Here is a 19,214-nt window from a genome sequence, read left to right as displayed (position 1 = left end):
TTCTTCTTCTCTATTAGAATTTCGGCAGTGTAGACACTGCTAAGTGTATTACTGCCCTCCACAGGCCAAAGTTTGAACTAAATTGCCATATACAATACGCTAGTGCAAGTATATAACAATTAGTTCAAACTTTGACCCGTGGAGGGCAGTAATACACTTAGCAACGTCTACACTGCTGGAATTCAAATAGAGAAGAAGAAGCGAGCTAGTTCAAGATATATATATATATATATATATATATATATATATATATATATATATATAAATAGAGAAGAAGAAGCGAGCTAGTTCAAGATATATATATATATATATATATATATATACAGTATATATATATATATATATATATATATATATATATAATTTTTAGAAAATGAGTGATGGTTTCTCTAGATAAGTCCCTTATTTCTCATCTGGGATCATGTAGAACGTTTTGAAGCTCCAATGAAACTAATTTTGACCTTCAACCATTTGGGCTCCATTGAAGTCCACTATATGGAGAAAAATCCTGGAATGTTTTCATCAAAAACCTTAATTTCGTTTCGACTGAAGAAAGAAAGACATGAACATACTGGATGACATGGGGGTGAGTAAATTATCAGGAAAATTTTAATTTGAAAGTGAACTAATCCTTTAACTGTGGATACTTGTTCACAACTATTTTTACATCCTCTAGTGCTAAATTACAGCATTAACACTAGATTACGGAAAAGATTTTACAATATTTCTTGAAAAGCACTTAATAAAACACTTTCTCATCAACTATTCATTTCAAAATGATTATCTATATTTCATACAGTAAATAATATATTGTTATTATTTATACACTTATTCAGAATCATTACACTACAAAAAACATGTCTAAAAATGCCCCACAGGAAATGATTCAAATACATTAAAACAAACCACCTAAATATTCTTATTCCATAAAATGAACCTAAACTCCATACAAAATTGAATGCGAGATATTCCTACTTGATAACTCCAATTTCTTAATGTTATGTTATAGCTTGTATTTCCATATGAATGATTCAATTGCATTTCTATTCTGTATGGTTATGTTGCATTATTTTAGTTAGGAAACTTTATAATCCAACTTTTTTCACTTAATAGCAGATCATTTCAACATTGTTAAAGGGAAATTTCACTCAAAAAAATTCTGTCATCAATTTCTCCTTCATTTACACCTAACCTGTATGAGTTCCTTTCTTCTGCTGAATACAAAAGAAGACATTTTGAAGAATGTTGGTAACCAGAAAGTTGATGGTAGCCACTGACTTCCATAATAGGAAAAAAAAAAAAAAAAACTACTATGGAAGTCAATGGCTACCGTCAACTGTCTGGCTGCCAACATTCTTTAAAATACCTTTTGTGTTCAGCAGAAGACAGAAACTCATACATGTTTGGAACGACATGAGTGTGAGTAAATGATGGCATATATAAATGTTGAAATAAATGATTAATTTATTATAATAATAAAATAAAAAAATTAAGCTAAAATTAGAAACACAAGTAGAGTCCACACATGTTTTGTTTGAGTGTCTTTCCGAGCACCACAAGCACTTCAAGTGGCTTTGGCCTTGTGCTAACATGACAAGCTCCAAGAGCAGCTCTTGACTGCTGAGATGTCTGTGGTTTGGAGATGAAAGCGCGAGAATTAGATTCATGTGAGCGCCGCCAAACGCGACCTCTGGGACTGAGAGTTCAGTCGGGATTAAGAGCCACATTCAGACCAAACAGAAAGCAGGAAATGTTTCAGCGTTCGCACAAGTGCTGCTTTCAAGATCAAGAACTCGACACGTTTCTCCAATGAGGGCTCAGAAAGTTCAGAGCCATCTGCGCAAAACCAGAACGCACCACTTGATGACACTCGAGCTGTGGTTCTCAAAATAAACAGTTCACTTTTAGTTTCAACATATTCACACAATCTGCCATCTGCAGGGACAGGGCTACGAGACGCATCCAGGCTGTACTGAAGGACCGTCAGCTCGAACAGACGGGTTTATGTGGGCCTGTCTTCTCAGCAGGACACTAAACAACATTAACTACTCCTCACCTTCAACCAGCAGACAGCTGTCTGCTCAGCCTGTGCTGTATGAATAAGTGATCTGACAGAACGTTCCCTCCTGCTCTGCTGAAATATGAATAATAATATTTGTAGACTTTTGCTTCACAATGTAATATAAACTCTCAGAGTGCTATAACCTCTTCATAATTTCCATTATACCAGTGTATTGATAGAATATTAGTTCAGGTAAAGCAGTTTAAAGCCAGATAAAAAGACACGTCAGAGTAACTCAGCAGTTAGCATGTGATTCAGATGGTCTGTGGTTCTCAGGTGGGAAAAAAAGATTCAAGTCCAGATTACATCATGTCCTGATCCAGTTCCCTTACAACAGGGTTTTCCAAACTGGGGATTGTAAGGGAACTTCAGTGGGCTTGTGAGATGATGAAAAGATAATAATTCATTAAATCATAGAAATGTAAAATTAGAATAAATCATTTTAAAATAAAAATCTAAATAAAACACTTGCTAAAAATAAACATGCTAAATTTAGGCTAAAAGATAAATTGTATATTAAAATATTGTATTTGTTTACCTGAACGTCATGTGACCAGGGCTTGACATTAAATTTTTCGCTCACTTTGGTTTTCCAAAGTTACTAGCCACAATTTTGGCATCAATACCATGAGGAAAAACTTCCATATAGATATTTTTAATATTATCTCATAATTTGGCAGCAGGCATATTAGGCTGCTGTCACTTTAAGACCTGGCGCACGGATCCATTATACTGCTACACATGCTTTTGCTTTCTCAACTGTTTATGTTCACTTAAAGTGGCATTTTGACATTATTTTGTGTGTATTTGACTGTTTAAGCACAATAAACAGCAAAAAGAACTCATTTTAGTACTGAGAGGTACTGAGAGGTTTAGTACTGGCTTTATGTGAGCACAAAATCTGTGGGAAAGAGTAAAATTACACGCAATATACTTAATCCCACAATGAAATTCAAGTCCTGTAACACCAGCAATATTCATCCAGAGCAAATGAAACAAGTGATTAAGGGGAGGAGGGTTTGTGTGAGAGAGAGAGAAAGCGCATTGGAAGTGTTTCAGATATTTCAGTATTGATATGTATCGAAAAATCGATATTTTTGACAACATTACATTGCACTTAATTCATTATTTCAAATGCCTTTTTAAAAGACTATAATTGAAAAATGTATATATTATATATAAAATTCAAAGTGGCTAGGAGGAGTGACTGCATTACACACTGCTGAAATCCACCTGCATTTGGCGGGTTGGCGGGTATTAATGTCAAGCCCTGCATGTCACTATTAAAAGTACCATGGTACAGTGGTCACTTACAAAAAAGTACCATGTTTTGTTTGTTTTTTTGGATGGGATGGACGAGTACCATAGAACTACTATGATATTTGTACTATGGATTAAGTAATATAAATACCATGGTACATGAATTTTAGTACCATGGTATATATGCAAGTGCCACAGTATTTACCAACTGATTTCTTCATTGTATCATGATAACATTGTATCATGATAACTCAAAGTGGCAAAAAGCTCCAAACAGTAATTGAAAGGCTGTGTTTGATATTGATGTTGAACTGGCCCAAGGTCATGGGTTCGATTCCCAAGAAAAATACATAAAAAAGGCTTTGGGCAAATGTAAATAAATAAATGTTGAAATAATAATACTGTAAAAATGAGCAGTTAAAGGAAAGGTGAGAGAAAAGTGAAAGAAAAAATAGAGCTAATTTAGGAATCTCTGCCCTCTGAGGTCAACGTTGATAGTAAATCAGGTGCTCTTTTTAAAAATCTCCCATATTGCAATTCACATAATAGTTCATAAGGTCTTAAAAATCAATAAACAATGAAGCGGTTAAATAACTAAAGTGAAAGTCTTGGATGTGGTCATTTTAATTTGCACAAATGGAGCATACCGCAGAGTATATGAAATGAAGTCTGAATTAGATTGGACATCACTAATTAAAAGTAGCCGAGATGTGCATCTCACTCTCCTTTGGGTTTGAAAAGCCACACAGACCAGGATATTTAAACGTCCAATGATGAAGTTAATGAACGAATGCAAAGTGCTTTTGATTCTTTCATTTCGTGGTGTCTCTGCAATATTCACTGCTGATATTATCGGGTCACGCTGACACGTTTCAGCTTCCATTGCCTCCCTTCCTTCTCTCACACACATCTGACCTTAAACATATTCAGTGCACTGCCACTTGTGCTGGGCTCCACATGTAATACATAATTAAACAGCTCCCCTTATCACCTCATCTCCAGACAAGCAATAAGGCGGCCTGCCTTTGTGGCTTTGACGTGCAGAGGATAAGACCATGACACAAGCTAGAGAAAAGACTACGTTGGGTGTGCAGGGGAAAAAGGGCTCATAAAGAGAAAATATGAAGGGTGTTTTCAGAAATAAAACGGTTTTCTTCATAAGCTGAACTGTTGCCTTATTATTACCTGTCAGATAGTCTAACATAAACGCTGTATCATAGTAAATAAAAATGAAAACCCTGCATCATAACCAACAACAAACAAGAGGCTTATGCATTAACGTGATTCTGAACAAGTCTTAAATCCAAAATAAGCGAAACCTTGCAGTCTAGGTTTTCTGGTAATGAAAAAATGATATGCAACAACAAACAAGAGCTTAATATAAAGTCATAAATCCCAAATGCATTAAAGACATGGTTAAACATAAAAAAAATCTGGTTAAATCTGGTGAGACAAAATATTACCAGAAGCAAAGAAATATTTTACAAAAACAAAGATCTACAACAAGTATATTAAGTCACTGGAAATATGCAAAACATGCAAAAATGGCAAAATGTTTGTTCAACCCAAGCACAATGTTTGCATATGAAATGCACGGTTTGCAAAGGGTCAGATTGAAAGATTCAAATAACTAAACAACAATCTAAACAACATAAACATATTAATAAAATATTGCAAAAAAATAAATATATAAATAAAATAATAATAAAATAAAAATATTGTTATACGTACGTAGTGCATCAAGTGCAAGTGACAGTTTACTAAACTTTTAATTTTTAAAGTTTTATTTTTACCATTATTATTATCATTATTTTTATTTATATTGCTCTTTTATTTTATTTTCATATATATATATATATATATATATATATATATATATATATATATATATATATATATATATATATATATAGAGCTCTTTTTTATTGTATTTTCATATATATTATATATTAAAATACATAAATAATGGTTTTCTGGTGCAACAAAAAGTTTAGATCGAAACTTAAAAAAAAAAAAAAAAAAAAAAAAAAAGCAAAGCAAATCAAAAGTCTACCCAAGCCCACAACCAAAGGAAGTATTTTACCAGTTTCATGCTGTGATTGTTTTGATTCCAGCGCCACAGCATCACACTCATCTTCCTCTACCCTTTATCTTCCTCACTTCACCTGCCGGCGGTCCAGATACACGGATCCCATTTACAATCCAACAGAGCAGGAGAGCAGCATCCATCACAGAGAGAGGTTTAGAGGAGGTGAGGAAAGGTCTGATGGAGAACGAAGAATGATAGATCCATGCTAAAGGAAGTTCAGATGAACCAGGTTTGAATTCAGGAGGGTGAAGAAGAGTTTGAGAAGAGTGATGGAGTGGATGGTGGTACCAGCGATTGAGAGAAAGAGAAAGTGAAGCAGACAGAGCTCTCACCGCTAATGCTGTGCCATGCTGAGGGCAGCTGCCTCCGGTCTGAAACACACACCAGCCAGTGCTCACATGAGCCAAACCAAACAGCTGAAGGGGGTGGGGAGGAGAGACCAGCTGGATAGGCAGTCCTCCGTCAGCAGTGGATGGGGGAATCCCTCTTTACCTCCCCCACACGACCCCTCCATTACACCCTCTCCCTCCAACCATGCATCCATCCCTCCACTGAAAGGTCCTGGCAGACCACCGTTTATCCAATAAAACTATTAACCAACTCACAATCATCAACAAGTGAACTCAAATGCATCACCTAAACACATTATCTTTCTGATATTAGCGCTATGAATCTTCTTCAATATGTCAACAATAATTAAGTGGAATTAAACAGAAGTTTTGAATTGTGTTAGTCTTCCTTATTGTGATGTAAATACGAGTAAAAAGGCTTTTTGAACAAGAAAAACTGTAGGGCGGGACTTGATTTTGTCCATCAGGAATTGATTGGATGGTTGTGGTTTGCTATTGGTCGATCTCATGTGAGTGACAGGTTGTCCCGCCCTGACGCCAGTAAACAATATTCCATAAAAAATAAGAATTGTCAGTTTTGATTTCACGGTGACTTTAAAGATCTGAATCAGTTCATTAACAATTACAGATTTTTTTTTAAATATATACAGTACGGTGCAAAAGTCTTCAGCCACCACCAGCTTTGTTGTTTTAGCAATGTTTTAATGACCATCCATATTTATTTTTCAGTCTCTTTATTACGATACAAACAGAAAATACAAGAATATGTGAACAAAATGTAAAACAAATTCTGAACAAAAATGGCTTCTTTAAGCAAAAATCAGTATTTAGTGCGACCTTCTGGACCTTCCAGTTTCTCAAAAGAAGAAACTGAGAAACTTCTCATCTGATTTTGAACGTTTTCTTGGCCTTCCAGTTTAGGTTTAAGAGAGTCGGTTCCTGCTATTGCTCAAGTGTAAGGGTCACTAAATACTTGCCACTTTAGTTTTTTTTTACAGAGTTTTTTTTTTTTTTTTCAGTTTTTTATTACTAGATACAAATTTACTGTATTTTCTGGTTATATTCTAATAAAGAGACTGATAAATAATTATATATGGTCATTATATCATTGCTAAAACAACAACTGATGGTGCCTAAGACTTTTGCGCAGTGCTGTAAATTTTTAAGAAACAATATATATTGTTATATATTTATATAAAACTCAACAGTTTTTCTGATCACAATTTAATGTTTCTAATTTTCAACTAAACAACATGTCATTTGTCAATTGTCAGTCTGATTAGTGAGTCTTTTTGATTGATTCATTGAAAAGAATTGGTTCATTGGTTCATTTATACACAAATCAAAAAACACTGGCCAAACAATAGAATGATGTGCTGTCTATGTCTATGTCTATATCGATGAAGTATCACTTTGTATTATTGTGTGTTGCCAGTCAGCACTGGCAAAATTCAAACTTTCTAAAACCGTTAACAGAACCAAATATCATAAAAAATCTTTTGGTTTCAGACTGAACTTAAAAGACTTTCATCCATACAATGAAAGTCAATGAAAGTCAACATTAATTGCTTAGACATTGTTCAAAATATCTTCTTTTGTCTTTAAATATGATATTTTCTCTGTATTATGCAAATAAGATATAATGGTACTGACTTACAAGTACTGGTATTACTAGTGTTGTCTTTTAGGCCCCGTTTACACTAGTGCGTTTTTGATTTAAAACACATAAGTTTTCTACAGTTACGCCTGTCGTTTACACTATGTCTGCGTTTTCGAACCTCGAAAATGGAGACTTTCGAAAACGCAGCAGAGCCTGTTTTAGTTTGAAAACTGCCGTTTTCAAACTAAAACAGGCTCTGCAGTGTTTTCGAAAGTTGCGTTTCAGTATAAACGGACCAAAACGGAGACTTTTGAAAACGATGGCGTGGCTGCCCGCGTCAGATTATATATTATAGGAAGATGAGAGGGTCTGTATCTCTTACCATTGGAGAAAGCGCAACGGCTAGCTTAATCACGTGCGGCACCTCTCAGCCTATCGTGTAATGGTCTCCTTCCCTGCGTACTGCCACAGCCGGAGCGTTAGCATTAGCCGTTACGCTTTTTTGGCTAAAGGTTGCAGGCCTGCCTTCCAGTGGCTTTGCCCATGTTCACTTTGCGTATCCTTGAAGACCGTGTAAACAAAAACATGGACACTGAACTGCAATCTTTACTGGCTTTGTTGTCATTTTTAGCAGACATTGTGCAGTTAAACTCTTTTCATTGTGCAGTTAAACTCTTTTCGACTGACGAAAGAAAGACATGAACATCTTGGATGACATGGGGGTGAGTAAATTTATCAGGTAAAGTGTATTTAAAAGTGGACTAATCCTTTAAGGTGAAATGTGCTAAGCAGAAAATAAAACATCTAAATCCTAGATATTTAACAAACACATAAGCAATACAAGTATAACTACTATAGTAGTATATACTGTATACTACACAGTTAAAACAACTAAACAAGATCTAGATTTCCTCACAAACTATTTCTGTAAATACACTGCATTACCATGAATATTTAAAAGTCTGTCATTTACAGGGTGATTGCTAATTAGGCTATCTGATTGTAAGAAGGTGAGCCAATTTAATTAAACACATTGTCACCAGACATCAAGTGTGCAAACACAGTGAAATATTGGACAGTTAATCATAATATGAATAAGAAAATGGGTTAAATCCGACTGGATGATTAATTAGTCCAGTGTGTAAAGGGCTGATCTCTCTAATGACGATCAACACTTCAGATCTGTCTGCTGTTGCGCAGCATTTGTGTAGCACACCCTTGTCAACTTTCTGCAGACCCCGAGGGTCTGAAAACACAGAGGTCAGGACCTCTTTTCCTTTCTTCCCCCAACAGTTGTGGTGTTGGAGTGTGTGGTACAGACTGCTGGCATGAGCTGCGGTGTGGAGACACGAGGTGTTCCCCATCTCCAAGCTCTTGCCAAAACAGATGCCAAACCACAAATTACAAGTCAAATTTCAGTTTCTGGGGATCGCCCAAGTTTCTGCCCTCATTCCCACACTAAAGAACCCAAGAGGCTGCAAAATGAAGCATGTTTTAAATATATACAACACACACAGGGCTTCTTACTCAAGCAGATGTTTTGAAACTGTGACAGAGGGGATCTACTAGAGCTTGAAGAGATTTTAGTAGTTTTGGCAAAGCTACAGTGAAACTTTAGTTTGCCAAGCAGCAAGCTATACTTAATATAAAGTAGTTAAAGTCAAGCTAAAAAAAACAAAACTAAAGTTACTAACAAGACAATTACATTGGATAAAAAATGAAATAAAATAAATAATATATTTAATTTTATTTAAAGTAATGAAAATGACAATATTTTAAGCATAGCATTTTAATTTCTCTTCAACACTGGATTTTAGGTTGTTTTTTCTTTAATGGATAAACATTACTGTAAATCAATCCAACAAGAGTTGAGTATATGACTCGTATAAAAGTTCTCTCACTAAATCAGGCTCGTCTAAAACTAATTGCCTCTTTACAACTCAATCAAAGTGTGAGAAAAACACATTGAACATTTCAAGAGATTTATTGTGCTTCTGTAGAGCCGAGTGATATGTGGCGGACACTACATGTGTCGGGCAATAGTGAACAAGCTCATTAAAAAAACAACAGCTTTGAATCACAGGCTACACTCGCCATTCATTCTGCCAATGGATGGTAAAATAAATCCAAGTATGTGTGGACAATGAGGGGGCTCACCCTGTGGAGAGGGCTCTTTGTTTTGGGAGACCCCCATCATCTGCTTTTCGGGAGGTTAGGGGGGTGGATAGGTCCCCACTGCCAGGCTGTTAGGGGTGGGTGGGACATATGGGCTTTCTGGGGCGCTGACACAAAATCACAAGGGATTCAGAGGCACCCTGGGTATCCTGAAAGAGAATAGAGTCTGTGGTGGAGGGGCTGGAGTTGTTGCAGGCACTGTGTGAACTCAAGAAACACGTGTAAGGAATGTCCAACTGCTGATGTCATGATCCTGTTAGCTAGTATTTTAGTATTTCCTTTCGATTCCTAGAAACGCTAGGTTTTGTTAAAATACCAACACAAAGAACAAATTCTCAGGGGAAAAAAACTGCAAACAAAAATTAAAATGGCAAAAAAAAATCTTAGAAAGTTTGAATTATTGTTAAGATTTATGTATAATATCTGGTTATAGCATTTAATACATATATTAATATTTAAATCAATCTATTCATATAATAATATAGTATATCAATTGTAAATTACTACTGTTATAAAAAACAACACAATATTACATATACAAATACATATGAATATAACGTAGTATTTTATGCTGTATTGTACTTGTATACAGCATATTATATAAATAGACTGTTTAAACATTAATATATGTATTAAATATATTTTTGTAAATATTCACAATATTTGACTATAACTATCCATAAAGACATAAAATTGACACATTTACCAAGATTTAAGACAAAAATGATGCAGTCGTAATAGAAATGTAACTGTGATGTTGGACATTCATGCACAACATCAGAGTCACATCTGTGGGTGGTTGCCATAGTTACCAACTGGCTAATGAAAGAGTGTTTTATCAAGAAGTCATGATGAGAACTGATGTTAACATGCTGCTTGAAGAAGTTCCTCCTGCAGTGTTTCTAGTGCATGTTGATGAGCCTTTTTTTGCTACATTTCATGTACAATGAACCACAGCAGTAAAAGCAATAATTCCAAATAATTATTCCTTGCATATAACATAGTATGTGTTATATACACAGTATCGTATACATGCAAGGATGATCTAAAGATATTTGGACATGTGCTTAAAAAAGAAATATATATATATATATATATATATATATATATATATATATATATATATATTATAAAAGATTTTAAATAGTCCTTCAATCCAGTTGGCTTTTAAGCATTTTGCTTATTTTGTTTTATCATTGTAGCACCCATCCTTAAACTATTAACATTTGAATCAAATGAGCCAAATTCAATTGGCCATTTCCATTGACTCATTCAATCTGAGCTATATTCAAACTGGCCTGGGACAGTCTCACTGACACTTGGCAAGTTTGGTTCAATTACAAATAAATCTGATGCGATTTCGCTGCCCTGGTGCACACCAAACAAAAAACTCTGGTTTGACTGAAATATGATTGCAACATGACCAAAGAGACATCTAAATTAACCAAAAATAGGACATGATGTCAAAGGATGCACCCTAAAAAGGATGAAATGCTCAAGCATTCCTGTTTTTTCTTGTAATAGGAACTAGGTTGCCCATTACAGTTTGGTACAGGCGTTGGAACCGATGTCATCCTTGTAAAAGTACCAAGAGAAACAAACCACAAGTGTGAACACACTGTAAGTGCAAGTAAACTGATCCTACCCAGAATCCACCTGCTCAAAGTGAGGACCTCAATCATTTCAGTTGAAATCAAAGCAGCCAATGACCATTAACCTATATCCCAGCAAACATCACATCTCACACTTTCACTACCGACAAAGGTCAAGCACTCAAAGCTTCATCAGCTGTGACCTTTCACCTCGACCTGTACACAAATGCATGTTGACCTTTATACTGTTCACATCGCCCACTTCACGCCAGATCTGCGGTCAAATTACCAAGCAGCATCCGGACACATAACGACACGTTTCTCGGCATGGTGGCGTTTCTATGATGGAGTACCATAAAGCGAAGACAAAAGGGTGAGACTTAAACAGACAGACACTCAGGACGACAGATGTCTTGATTGACATGTCCAAGGACAGATGGAGGAAGTACATCTAAACATATGCAGATCACAAAAAGACAGACTCAGTCTAGAATCATTTATAAGATCTAATGAATGTCTCTACAGTTAGTTATTCTTTTACACTTAATTTAAAGTCTTAAAGTCAAGATGGAATCAAAACTGACCTCAATTTCTTTCTTTAAAGTGTAACTTTGCAGATTTTCAACCCACTTTGTATTGTTACAATGTCGGCAGTATACGTAAATGAACAATGTTTACTCATTCTCTGTGTTACCTGGACCGAGAAATTAATGTTTATTTGTAAGAAACAGACTTTTGACATCTCCAGGGTTTTTGTAAAAACTCCAGATTATACTTACGCATTTTTTTATCCCTGCCAACAGACAGACTGATCAACAGAGGGTTATTAACAGAAAAGGTTTATCACTAAAAATTGTATCATACTTTGTCTACTCTTTAAACAGCATTATGGTAAAAATGGAACACTATGGCAACAGCTTTCTTTCAGTTTTTTTCCCTCCGTTTGGCCTACTCTGTGTTAGTAGTCATCCAGTTTAACATGTTGACTATAAACACTTTTCAGATTTTTTGGCATTCTCTCATGTATGATTCTTTGCAGCCTTTAGCTATTGCCTGCAACATTGTGGATCCTTAACTGGAAACCAAAAGTAACTTACTCCCACTAAACGTTTACTCTTTGAATTCTTGCACCCAGAAACAATACAAGCCGACACCATTATGAATAAAAGTTTGCTAAGAAGTATTTCCTACTAAAGCAAGGTGGTATTTGACTGGTCAAGCATATCCATAGCAGAATGGTGGGAGTGGCCTACGACGGCAACATGCCTAGTGCCCAGTGCATTGTGGGTGTTAAAGATTTCATACCTATTTGGCAAAAGGGAAGACAACAGTGTTTTTTTTTTTTTTTTTCTATTTTCTCTAGTCAGGTAGCACTGATTTCAAAAAATGTTTTACCTTTCTACTGTATAGGCAGACAAGTTTTATTGAAAGCCCACTTTGCCAGCGGTGAAGTATCCCTTTAAGGGACAGTTGACCCAAAAATGAGGATTTCATCATTCATTGTTCCAAACTCTTTCTTCTATAGAACACACAATATTGTATTGGAGATCAAACAACATTAGACCCAATGGACTTTTACTGTATGGGCAAAAAAGCACCGAGATATTCAAAATTTCTCCCTTTGTGTTCCACAGAAGTAAGTAAGTTATATAGTTTGGAAACAACATGAGGGTGTGTAAATTACATTTTGGGTGAACTATCCCTTCAACACATACAAAAAAAAAAAAAAAAAAAAAATACAGCTTGAATTCCCCCTTTCATTTATTTATTGAGTTATTTATTTAGGTTGGGTATTACTGGGTACTGGATATAAATTTGTAAGAAAAAAGAAATTGTCTTAATGTCAGAAAAACAATCCTTTGAGTTACTTGCATTTCTGTTTTAAAACTATGAACATCTTCAATGTTTGTGCTGTAAATGTCCTCAGAGGAATCCAGTATCTAAATAAAAGGTTTCAAACGTTCTCTTCAAACTGAGATTCACAAACATCTGCACATCTAAACCATCTTCTCCTTTAATCTATTTCAGTATCTGCCAGTTCGTTTTACCCAATATCATCTATTTCATATGCAAATTCTTGCAAGACACTTTAAGGAGAAGAAAGAAATAGAAACTTTATTTGATCCACTGAGATTAGATGTTTGTTGAGTTTTATTGAGCAGGACGAGCTGCAGTTTTTCTTTTGCATTTCTGATAGGAGGCCTCAAAGGAATCACAATCTCACAGACACTAACTCAGGCAGTTTGTCATGCATTTAGGACACCTGCTGTGCACACATCACCAAAACAAGCTTCCAGAGTGTTTAAACGTACTCTCACACAGAGATCTGTTTAGTATCGTTTGTGCCATAAGGGAACAGTGGTGTGTTACGGTAGTAGAAACAGATGGTGACAGAATGTGAAGTAGTCTTGCGCGCTCAGTGCATTCAGATTTAGCTGACTCTCTGCATATTCTGACAGCATTAAGATGCTGGCTGTGTACATGTTACGGGAAAACTAACTAGACACTCAAAAAAATGGAGAGCATAGTATGCATACAGGGTTTTATTGGGTCAAAAATGGTCTTCGGTGGTGGCAGACGAACACGGTCATCCAGTAAAAAGTATCCTACCCATATAAAATGAGAGCCCAGCCAGTACTGACAATAAATCCAAAATAAATGCAAAGAAACAGTTTGTAATATTAACTTATCCTATTTTTTGACAGTAACCATTGACTTCCATAGTATTTTTTCCTTCTATGGAGGTCAAAGGCTATCGTTAACTGTCTGATTATCAACATTCTTCAAAATATCTTCATTTGTGTTCAAACTTCAGGTTTGGAACAACTTGAGGGTGAGTAAATGATGATAACAATTTTTGGGTGAACTATCCCTTTCAGTTTAACACGATGTACACAAAGTGAAAACTCTCTGTATTATAATCAATGAAGCCATCTACGCTGTGCAATAAATCTCTTATTGACATCATGCTTATACTTTGTACTCTGCTGTTTTGTGTGTGGTTGAATGGATTTTGACTAACTTAAACACCTCTGATTGGCCATTGTGTTCATACACTCAACAGATATGTCTGTGATTGGCTACAAACCTCAATGCTGCAAAAACGTTGTAAATAGAAACCTTTGACGCTCTTCAAAGAGCGCTTACACAAACACTCATGGGAGTGTTTTAAAGCAGACGTTTTAATGCAGAACGGCAGATATCATCACATTAAAATGATCACATAAATCTTTGGCTGCCAAAATATTTTCAATGCAGGAAAAACCCTGCCATAAGAGCAATGCATTCTGTTTAAACTGTACAAATTGTATACAGTGACCATCAGATGAAAGCATGAAGGCGGGAAGCCTGTGCATGGCTGCATGCATGGCTGTATTGTTATGTTAATATCCTTTATCTTATTCAGTGCTCTAGTGCAGACAGCCAGTCCACTATATTAGCAAATTAAAACCACTATCACCTGCAAATAAATGTGGAGAAAGAGGCAAAGCCAGAGCCTCCAGGGCAAAGAGCATTAAAGTCAATGAGCAGGAGCACAAAGGCACGGGTTTCAGTCACAGGTCAAGTGTGTGTAAGTGTGATACTGGGAAAAAAAAAATAAGTACAGAAGAATAAGAAGGTGCTCAATATGCCAATTGTACAAAGTTGAATTTTTACAGAAATGTGTCTATAAACAAATCAAAGATAAAATGCTACATTAAATGTAGCAGGTGATATGAAAAGGACAGACCACAACAAAACGCACAACTATAACATACAGTAAATAAGTGGCTTAAACATAATAAAGGTGAGTCAGAGCTATGAATTAGTAGCAGAGTATATATAAAAAGCATACAAAAATTATATATTATATATATATATATATATATATATATATATATATATATATATATATATATATATATATATATATATATATATATATATATATATATATATATTACATGTTTATTCATTAAGGATGCATTAATTTAAAAAAAAAAATTCTATTCAAAAGTTCCAAAGAATCCTGAAAAAATGCAATATGGTTTCCACAAAAACAGCTGTTTTGATAATAATAAGAACATTGAAAACAACATTGATAATTCACATGATTTTTGAAGGATCATGTGACACTGGAGTAATGATGCTGAAAATTCAGCTTTGCCATCACAGGAATAAATTACATTTTAAAATATATAATATAAAATACATTTTAAATTGTAATAATATTTCACATATATTATTAATAATACTGTGCATATTTCAAGAAAATTAGCTTTTAATCATGATTGAGACATCTACTAATTTGAAAAAAAAAAGAGTAATAAATTGTCTTGTGTAGAAAGTGTAATTTTTACCAGTCCATTAAATGGTTGACAGCGACAAGATTCAGTGAAGTTTAATAAGATGCTTTAGATGTAATACAGAGGTGCTTATGTATGTGCTTATGTATTCTTACATTTTAATGAAATTATCTAATCTCTTTACCAGATGGCCACAAATGGTGAAAATATGCAGTGTTTTTTGTGTGTTTATATACACATTCTCATTTCCAGTATTTATTTGACGCATACAATGATTCCCAGATTCCAAATGTCCACAAACCAGACATGACCTCCTTTTTGGCTATACTTGCTTTAAAGATCTTGTACTGTGAAATCAAGCTCATAATGACTAAATTAAATCATTTATATCATTTCGGGTAATTACTTGCATGAGAAGGAGATGCAGGGAGAGAAAGAGAGAGAGAAGGAGAGTGCAGTACATATTTAGAGCACTAGAGAGCACTGTAGACTACATCATCAATCACAGATCATCGTCTCATGGTTTGAATATGTCTTCTGCACTGACTTTCTTTCATTCACTCATTTTTTCGCTCAGCCTAATCCCTTTAATCTACAGTATGAACACAAAAACCTCATGAGTTAATTGAGTGGATTAGGTACTTTGACTAACATTTTACATTAGACTTGAGATTAAAGTCACCATGAAGTTACTTTTTTTATTTTTTATTAATGTTCCCTCATAATATTTAATTTAGGTAACTTCCCCTCCCTCTTACAGCAACATCTCTTCTCTTCTCTAATGATGTGCTTACTGGCGTAAGGGCGGGACAACCTGTCACTCACATGACATCGACCAATAGCAAAGCACAACCATCCAATCAATTCCCGATGGACAAAATCAAGTCCCGCCCTACATTTTTTCTCATTAGAGAGGCTGACAGGCCGTTTCACTTATATATACGGAAGAAAAGACTATCAAAACTTCTGTTTCATGCTGACTTTAATCCATGATGCAATATATATGCAAAAAGTGATAGTTGTATCTTTCTAATATGCTAATTTGGTGCTCAAGATACCTTTGAAACAGTCATAATATTTTTTCAGGATTCTTTGATGAATAGAAAGTTCAAAAGAACAGCATTTCTTTCTTTCTTCCTGAAATGTCAAAGCAAAACAAAATCTCTAGAAAGCAGGTAGTATACATTCAGTTACTATGTTGGCTGTATCTCACACACACACACACATATATATATATATATATATATATATACACACTCACACATGCATCATCTACTATCTCTAAACACAGACTGCCAGCGCAGCTGATCACCACACACGGCTAAATTTACTGTTTCTCAGTATAACACTTGATTCTGTTAAAGCCTGTGTCAGTGAGCCAGAGCTGCAGATTTAAATGTGCATCGTCAACTCAAATGTTGTACAATGGCGTGCAGTGATAAACAACATTAACCACAGTCAGATTATGTGTCTGAAACACACACACACATTTGAAATCAGGTCCATTTTTATTTGTTACATTCACATATCCAAAGGTTAAGCTATGGTTCTTGGGTTCTTTTGGATCAGTTTGTGTTCAATCTGTACCCTCCTTTCAGAGATGACACACACACACATAAGAACACACTCTCCTTTCCCTTGACAAAGCCTTAAATGGCATTTGAACGTGTTTGCAGGGAGAGAGAAAGAGAGATGTCTCCTGGGTTGCCTAGCAGACTTACTAACTCAAAAATAAACCGAGCCACACTGGCTTGCTTAGATATGACTGGAGAACAAATACACACACACACACACACACACACACACACACACACACACACACACACACACACACACACACACACACACAAGCTCAACACCAGCAGGCTGCTAAAACAAAAACTTAGCCTTTCATAACAAGTGCCATGGTATTACCATAAAATATACCACATAAATACCGTGGTTTTTGGAAATACCTAACAGTAAAATGGAAACAGAATATAGTAATTGTTCAGTGTCATGACGTGCATCAACATACCATGATATTACCATCACTGAACCATGGTATAACCACAGTACTATTTTGTAAGAGAAATATATACAGATTTACTGCTGATTTATCTTGAGCATCTGCATATAGCCATATAAGGCAAAGACTTCCTTGACACTAGGGATGCACAATAAAGTGTATTGTTATCAACTGATATTAGATGATTTCAATTGATCAGTATCATCAATATTAGAGATGCTGGGCATTATTTAATTGTGCATTTACATTATTTTTGACATTCGATTAGCTTTGTCATCATCAAACGGCAAAGTTAATCTTTAAAATCTAATAATTTAATACCTGTGAAATGTAATCTTCAGGATTTCTCAAGATTTAGACAAAATAATACAGATATAATATAATAAAATAATGATAAAATGGTATCAGGCTCAAATGTAATATTGGTGCATGCTAACTTTTATGCAATAGTACAGTAATTGACTAAGTTTTAATCTAAAAAACATTAACAAAATCCATGTTTTACCAGTTTTTTAGACATGGCATCATAACAATAAACTTATGGTACCAAAAACTACTATTTCTGTATTATAACCCATATTAAAGTCCAATGTATTACTATCGGATAACACAGAACCATGCCACTGCCACAGTACAGTTTTTTACCATGATATCTCAGGACATGTATCATGGTAATACCTTATGTGTTTGGACATGTACATAATGGTATTCTTTGAAGATCCATTACATATTACATTTTACATTATATATATAAATGTAATGTATATAAAATTGCTTTACTGCAAGAAAGTAAACCTCACACCATTCACATCATTCTAACCTGTGTGTCCTCTTCACTATCAGCAGGATGGTAGTTTTTGCCCGTCGCCCAGTCGCTCCCAAGGTGGAGGTGAGCGCTGCTCTGCGGGGGACCGGTGAAGCAGGGCCGGGGGGGCACAGCCCGGGTGGGCACCTGAGGGATGGGGAGGGCGCTGTGGATCGGCTTTGGCAGTCCAGACTTCATGTTAGTGACCACCAGGATAGCAGGCATCTTCCCCTGGAGCCAGAACCAGTCCAATGTATTTTGCCACGCACTGTAGCATCCAGCGTGCTTCAGATAAATCCTTATTCCCAATACAGTCTGAACGACCTTATTATGGTCTTATTCTTCAAAAAAAAAAAAAAACGAAGCGATCCACCTGTATGTTGACAAGTCCGAGATGTCTTTCAAAAGCAAATATGAATCAGTTTAGCTCTCGATTCAATTTTATCCCAGGTGTTCCTGAAGTAGCACAGAAAATCCATAGCAGGAAAAATCACAGTATCATGGAAAGGGCAGGAATATAGAAGAGCAGCTAACGTATGACAGCAGCCCACTTGCAGCGAATGGTGCTCAGCTGGTGACTGCAGGGATTTGAATACACTTGTCCATGATCTCTCTCTCTCTCTCTCTCTCTCTCTCTCTCTCTCTCTCTCTCTCGTTTTAAACTCGCAAGCAGGTGTGGCTTTAAGACGGCAGCAGTAACTAGTGGCTCATGCCTGTCACCAGTGTATAAGCACTAGTTTTCTCTCAGCTGTGTGGTGTACACTCCCATAAACACACACACACCCCCCTCTCATGTAGGACGTCACAGCAAATGTGCGGTATGAAACAGCAGAGGCTGGATATGATTAGCTTGTGTGTGTGTGTGTGTGTGTGTGTGTTGAGCATGGAAGGAACTATGCATGTCTTACATGCGAATACTGTAGATTAGAATTGACAGCTTGTGTGTGTAACTCTCTCTGCATTGTGTGTGTGTATGAGAGAGAGAGA

General features: G+C 35.7%; 1 protein-coding gene across 1 annotated transcript in view; it reads right to left on the bottom strand.

Annotated features, from left to right (window-relative positions):
* nav2a (neuron navigator 2a) overlaps nt 1-18,850 on the bottom strand; it is a 117,523-nt gene extending 98,673 nt beyond the window's left edge. Inside the window, 1 exon segment of the mRNA XM_048185425.1 lies at nt 18,243-18,850. Within this exon segment, the coding sequence (XP_048041382.1) occupies nt 18,243-18,452 (210 nt within the window). The 5' untranslated portion in view covers nt 18,453-18,850.
* Between the last annotated feature and the right edge of the window lie 364 nt (nt 18,851-19,214).

Source organism: Megalobrama amblycephala, linkage group LG3 (genome assembly GCF_018812025.1).
Source record: "Megalobrama amblycephala isolate DHTTF-2021 linkage group LG3, ASM1881202v1, whole genome shotgun sequence".
In the NCBI taxonomy this organism is placed as follows: domain Eukaryota; kingdom Metazoa; phylum Chordata; class Actinopteri; order Cypriniformes; family Xenocyprididae; genus Megalobrama; species Megalobrama amblycephala.
Note: the sequence above shows the minus strand (reverse complement) of the source record. Positions and strands in the feature narration are given on the sequence as shown.